A 7,312-nucleotide genomic window follows, 5' to 3' on the forward strand; every position below is an offset into this window, starting at 1 on the left:
TTTCAATTCGATTTCCGTGGACATGAATAAACCCTGAAATATTATTTCAACAGCCAGTCACCGCAAATTTGAAAAAATCAAAAAGAGCTAGCTCGGATGGTGGAATTGTAAAATCCTCTGTAGGACTAATTCATAATCGACTTTCTAGAAACAAATTAGTATGTGAGTTAGATGACGAGTGCTGCTTTAATCAGAGCAATTCAAAGTATAAAGTCACCCAGTTTGCGGCGTAACCCACTTCTATCTACCACTAGCTTTCCTTACGCAATCGTGAATAGGATTTGAGCTTATTTATTCGTAGTTAAAATTATCGTTAAACGAATAAATTCAAATTTTCTACTCTTTTACTATTATCCGATGATGGTAAAGAAGACCCTAATAATAATTTAAATAGGATGTAGTTTGTCAAAAATGCATACGTATGTTTGTCTATATTCGTTTGAACATTCTTGGTGTCCTAAATGGCGATGAAAGTAATAATTATGCTTATAAATAGTCAGTTTAGATCGCGAGATTAATAACTTGTTATAATGATAAACGACAACTTTGACTTCAAGATACTCCATAAATGAATATGATACAATGATGACCCAATTTTCAACATGTTTAACAATTTTTTTTCTTCCTCTGATTTAGACCTGTGCGCCGGCTGGATAAAAAATCAATAAGTAGCTGAGAAAATCAATTTTACCGCGTATTTTTGGATTAACGCGGTTTTGATTCACACGGTACGAATCGCCCGTATAAAAACCGACTTCTGTGGAATAAAATTACAATATTCTGCGTTTTCCGATCATCAAACAGCACATTCAAAATAGTCAATTGCCGGCGATACTAATCAATAGTAATAGCAAACATTTACAGTACCCCCTGAGGAAGACACAATCCCCGTGTCGAAACGTTGGGTCGTCTCACAAACAGTCTAATAAATACCTGATTTCAAAATTTAATTTACATTAACACTATTTTGTTATACTTTGATTTTGATAAAATAAAATTTTAACAATAAATCCTGCTTCACTTTTTCGTGACCCTTAAGTGTTAAGAATTAGATTTCGGTGTCATAGAACTAATTTGTTAATAACTTTTTTCAAAAGTTATTTCCAATTCAGGATTTTGAGTCGTTTTGATCTCAAAATGTCTAAATTTCAACAAATCTAATATTTTTCCTGAAATTTGGTTAAACATGCCAAAGTTCTTGGTGTACATTTTGAAAGAATTTCTGGAGGAAACTACTATTTTTTTAATTCCCACAGGCATTTCTCAGGAAACTTCATCAGGAATTCCTTCGCAAAATTCTATGACAATTTCTGCATTTTTTGATTGGGTAGGAACTTTTTAAGAAAATTTTGAAGAAATCTCCACATTTTCGAAGTCCTAACCTTTTTTCTAAAATGCATCAGCGGCAGTTCCCACATCTTCTTCGATTGCATACCCCAGAGCCAACGTCCTCTTACAGATTCTCTGCAGGTTATTTGGCTGGTCTCTCTTCCTGCATACGCACGCAGATTCATTCATTCGTCTGAGCCATTTACCATTTTCCACCACGCTGCCAAGTATTGAACGCAGTATTTTCAACTCAAACACTTCGAGAATACGATAATCTGCATCTTTTAACGTTCATGATTCATGGCCGTATAGGACGACTGGACGAATCAACGATGTACAGAGCTAGTTTTGTCAGTGCCTGTAGGTAGCTTTATAAAGTAACAAAAACAATTACTGGAGGATTTTTCAAAGGATTACCCGGAGAAATTCTGTATAAATTATATGAAAAGTTGTCGAATGTATTTCTTAGCTTTTGTGCACACACATACACACATACACATACATACACACGGACAGATAGACATGTGCTCAGTTCGTCAAGCTGAGTCGATTGAACACTATGGGTCTCCGATGCTTCAATAGAAAGTTCGTTTTCGTAGTGAAATGATGGCCTTTCGGTACAACTTCGTTGTACGAGAAAGGCAAAAACCATCATAGACTTCCTCGGATATTCTATAAGGAACTTGTTCAGGAATTCTCAAGGAAATTTCGTCCTAGAACTTTGCAAGGAATTCCAAAGGGTTCTTAGAAGAATTTCTTAAGGAATTTTCGGGAAAATACCTTAACGATTTTCCTAAGGTTTTACTAAACAAATTTCTGAATGAAAGCGTAGAGGAAATTCCGACCAAATTCCTGAGAGAAATTCCTAAAAACAGCTGAGAGAATTTTCGAAAGACTTTCTGGAATTCGTTTCCGGAGGAGTTTTTGTAGAATTTCTTGAGGCCATTTTCAAAATTATCCCTGAACTAATCTCCATAGGAATTTTTGGAGAATTACAACAAAAAAAATCCGAAGGAATTCCTGGAGAAATCTAGGAATTACTTCAGAAATACCCGTAGGAATTCCCTCTGAAATTCTATTAGGAATTTCTTCATAAATTCCTTTGAGAATTCCTCCAGAATGGATTCCTGTGGAAATTCTTTTAGGAATTCTTTTGGGAAGTTGGTTAGAAATACCTTCAAAATCTAGTTGTTCAAACGGAAATGATTTTCGAAAATCCATTCAGGCTCTCTTTTAAAAATGCTTTCGGAAATACATTTAGAAATTCCTGCACAAAACCCTCCAGGAATTTCTTCAAAAACTTCTCCAAAAAATCATTTAGGAGCCCCTCAAAAAAATTTCCTTGGATAATCTAAAAAAATCAACCAAGAATTCCTTTGGATATTTCTCTTGGGTTTTCTTTAAAAGTTTCTCCGAAAATCCTCCGGGATTTCTTCTTAGATTTCTTCCAGGAAATAATTGAAAATTAATTAGAGAATAAAATAGTTTTCGGTGGAGCTGCTAATTGAATTTTCAAAAAAATAAACCAACAAATTAAACAACTAACACTGAAAAAATCCGAGGGTATTTCTGAAATAATTTCGTAAAGAGCCCATGGAGGCATTTTCGATGGAAGTTCTAGAAGAATTCCCGAAGAATGTTTAAAAGGAATTGCTGGAAGACGTTCTGATGAAATTCCTTGGGAAATTTTGGAAGAAATCCCTTATGCAATCTCTGGAAGAATTTATTTGAGGAATTCATAGAATATTTGCCGAAGAAATTCATTGCTTTAAAAATTAAAGAGTTACTAAACATTTTTTGAAGAAACTCCAAATGGAATTTCTTGATATTTTTTTTAAGTAATATCCAAAGGAAGAGACATTTAAGGTCTGGCAGAATGCCATATTAATGTACGAGAGAATACGTAGCTTTTTGGGATCGACGGACAGGTCAGGGCCATACCGGTTAGGGCAAACCAACTACAGAAATGGATAAAATAATGTCACCGACTGTGAAGCACAATAGTGTTTATGGTTTGGGGTGTTTTTAGTGCAAACGGCACATTTTGAAGAAAAACTTGAAAGAACGCGTAAAACGGGTAAAATAGATCCAATTATAAATTTGTCCTAAACAACGATCCGAAACATTATTCTAATGCCGTCAAAGAGTGGCTGCCGTTCAATGTCAAATTGATGCTCCCCAATCTTCAGACCTCAACCCCATTGAAAATCTTTGGGATCCTTGGCCTTGTACAGAAAGTTTTAGATCACGCGATATAGAACTTAAGCCAATTGAAGAAGGTTTTCGTGGAAAAAAATACGGAGTATCTCCCCGGAAGCAACCCAAAAACTGACAAATTCAATGAAAATGCGTCTTCAGCGCGTAATTGTAGCAAAACAAAAATGAGAATACGGAGGATTGGGAGTTTTGGGCATTTTAAACCATGTTTTTAGCCTTTACGGACAATATTTTGGCCTTGATTTTTTGTCTTTTTTCTGTTAATGAGCTCAACGAAAAGATTGGGCTATTTATTTGTTGAATTTATCGCTGAAAAGACATGAGCATACGTCGTAATTTTCTCTAAAATTAATGTGACGTTTGTTTTAGCTCAATAAATATGTTTTATAAAAAGTTTTATATCCGAGCCATCACCGTATGGACAATTTTTTAATACAGCGTAAGTCCTGAGCTTTTGTTTATTCTAAATATATTTTTTCAGTCAAGGAAGAATACTGCAAAATGGTCCCAACAATAGTTGTATTCACGCTCGCTTGTAACCTTTCTCGCGAGCGATATTCACTCATTCATTACCCGGGCAGAAGCCATGATATAGATCACTACTTACAAATAGCATGACTTGATCTGCTCATAATATTTCAGTGCAAAATATTGATATTGTCGTCTGATCTTTTATCTCTTATATCAATCATGTCCATATTTCATTTTGTTATCTTATCAAGATTTGATATTATTTAGCAATTTTCGTCTGCTTGGGTATGGTTATCCGTTACCCGTGAATTATCTTGAATATCATTTAATGCTATTTAATTAGTATCGCAAAGTTTGCAAAATTATTTAACATATTTGTGCTCCATTTTTTTTTATCGCGTTATCAAATGTATTGTGATTGATGTTGGATTTATTTTAACATTCTGTCGAATATTTCTAAAGAAAGGATGATTTTGCTACTTTTAATTAAATTCGACTAATTTAACGCAAATCTCTTAGTTTTTAAACTTTTCAATTATTTTGTTCAGTAGAACACAAAAAAATATTTAGCGCTGTTGGATAATAAGTTTGAATACCTCTGGTCTGTATGATTGCCTAACAAAGAACATAACAATTAAAAATTTCCCATTCGATAGATTTCCAAGAATGGAACGAAACCTGTCAAACTGCTTATGTACACTGATTTAGATTTTTTGACAAGCTCCAGTCAAAATCCCTCTTATCTGGACACTTCATGGCAACGAGCAATCCCCTTGTAATGGGGAGTAATAAAAATGGCGTTAATTTTATGGGCTGCTGAACACATAATCGAGAGCATCCGTCGCTCTCTGCTCATGATTGCCACCGGCTTTCGGTGGTATCCATTTCAAAGCTGCCATTCCATCACGGGTTGTTTTGTTGGGTTATCCATCAGTGCGCGCGCGAATCACTCGACCATTGTTCCCCACTCGTATTACAGCAACAAGCAACCGCCATCAATCGCGCTAGGTATCTACATTACGGACTTCAGCTTCAGCCATCAGATCAGAGCCAACCACTTACAAGCGTCTATCGCCGGGCAGGATGCGAGTGAGAAAATGCCATCGTCGAAGTCGGTTGAAAGTGGCCACACTCACTTAATTCCGGCCGGCTTTTTATTTCCAATTTTAGCGAGGGTCTCTACGACAGCTGCGCGCGGTCGAACTCAAGTGGCCAACGCAGCCCGGCTGGATGGGCGGGCGGTGTGTGCGTCGCTTGTTCTTGCTGGTCGCCACTCCAAGAGCCAGCCAAGCAGATCCGAAAACAATGCCGCTGAGAGGTTGATGGAGGGAAAAACTCCATTTCACTGCCTAATTGAGTCCGGCCAGAGCGCCGAAGTGGTGGTAAGCGTTTGATCTGAAGGAGTTCTGGATTTGAAAATGTGAAATGGCACCGAGTTTGTGCAGCAAAGAAGGGACATGCCTTGCTTGCCTTGGTTGGGTGATTGCGTCGTCAGTCGATGATGATTGGCGAAGTTTGACCAACTCGGTAAAAAAGACCGCTCATTGGCTACTAATTAAACGGTCGCTGATCACGTGCATTGCTAACTATCGAGTGATGAAATGAGCCACCGGGTACAAAGTTTGAAGGGGCAAAGAGAATTGTGCGGTAGATTGAATGCATGAGGAAAGTTTTTTGCTTATTTTTATAGAGGTTTGATATTTTGAGGAACAGAAATTATATTTTCTCATACGAATATCAGAGAGATTACTACATCAGAAAGATAATTAAATTCATATTTTAATCATAAATTATCTTAATTATAAGCAACTCACAGCTCCATGCATTTATCATGCTAGGTATTACTACTATAGGACATATGGGCATAACCATTAGGCATCTCATATTTACAAGCAACACATATGTTCCAAAAAAGTTTTTATTCTCACTCTATTTTCTGCATTTTATGGTTAAGGCTGGTTCAACTTCTATTTATACTTCTAATGAAAAGGTCCAAGGCAGTGGAATGTATTGTATTAGTATATTAGTGTCTGTCTGGTTTCCGCAGAAACACTGTCTTGTTAAAATCCCATATTGCGATTATGTTTATTGTATAAATTGATTTGAACTTTGATTATCTTGCTAAATATTGGAGTTTCGATTGAGCCAACTTTCTAATAATGCAAAATAAAGAATACACTGGAACGTCTCGGGTGAAAAAGCTATAGGATTTGCTAAATTTATTAACTACGCTGAGTTCACCACTTCGTATTCGTCATTGTATCGTACCCTAGTTCTAGAACATTAGACAATGGTTGTATGATAATCGACCACAGCAATTCTTAAATACGCTCGCCAAGCGGGCTTTTTACATCTTACTCGGGTGGCTAATTGCAGTCGGCCGAACTGTACGCTTTCCCTATGAACTGAATGCTCCAAAAATAATGTACCTATATGAGGAGCAAAATATTCCACTAATTTTTTTGTTGTAAAGGTTTATATAAAGTGATGGGTTTTAATGTATGTAATTACCGCAATCATATAGTTTACCCCAAACGATTTGAATGTGCTTGTTGTTTGTCAGATGACAGCCAACAATATAATAAAAATCCGTTCCTGTGCCAATGACTGAATTGTTCAGATGAAACTTTTTTTTCCAACTTAGCTTGATTGCAAAAGTAATTGACCAGTTCCCGATCATTCTGGTTCTTTGAACCGTATTAGGAAGACCTAAACCTGAAAGTAAAGAAACACACTGCACTGGGTCGAGAAGGAGAACATAATTGAAATTTTGACAAAGAACACCACCATTTCGCCAAGAAACGATTGAACCTTTCCACGCATCCATGGTATTATCCAGTCCAGTATTATGATTTAGAACCGCCTTCACATTCAATCGTTTTGGTTTAGTATGGACTTGATAGCTTTTTTTTATGCATGGTGGATGATATTACATCATTTCAATTTGAATAAAATCGCTTCACTGTCATAAATTGGATCTGATTGTGTTCTGCATGACTTCGGTAGACGTTTGGTGGATTGTTTGGAACGGTAACTCTTGTGCGTTGCCACTGTGTATGCCTAGCTGAAGCCATCTTTTTGGATACTACACCAAATTTTCTACTCGTCATCGAGTTCTGATCGTGGTGTTATGACGATTTGATGTGACAATCTAAAAACAACGTCAAAAAAAATGTTGCGTAGAGACAGTTTTCATGGAAAAACATTTTTGGCCACCCATTTGTATGATAATTCCCCATAGTAGACCGGTGTATAAAGGTGCGTGTTTCGTCACAAAAATCGTTGGCAACTGAAG

At 36.5% G+C, this 7,312-nt stretch overlaps 1 protein-coding gene across 1 annotated transcript in view; it reads left to right on the top strand.

The window, feature by feature from the left end:
* The window catches only part of LOC134222429 (uncharacterized), a 79,792-nt gene extending 74,381 nt beyond the window's left edge, over positions 1-5,411 (top strand). Inside the window, exons 4-5 of the mRNA XM_062701579.1 lie at positions 4,997-5,106; positions 5,188-5,411. Of these exons, the coding sequence (XP_062557563.1) occupies positions 4,997-5,106; positions 5,188-5,411 (334 nt within the window). The remainder of the gene's footprint in view (positions 1-4,996; positions 5,107-5,187) is intronic.
* Positions 5,412-7,312: the final 1,901 nt, after the last annotated feature.

The sequence above is a fragment of the Armigeres subalbatus genome, chromosome 3, assembly GCF_024139115.2.
Source record: "Armigeres subalbatus isolate Guangzhou_Male chromosome 3, GZ_Asu_2, whole genome shotgun sequence".
Classification (NCBI taxonomy): Eukaryota; Metazoa; Arthropoda; class Insecta; order Diptera; family Culicidae; genus Armigeres; species Armigeres subalbatus.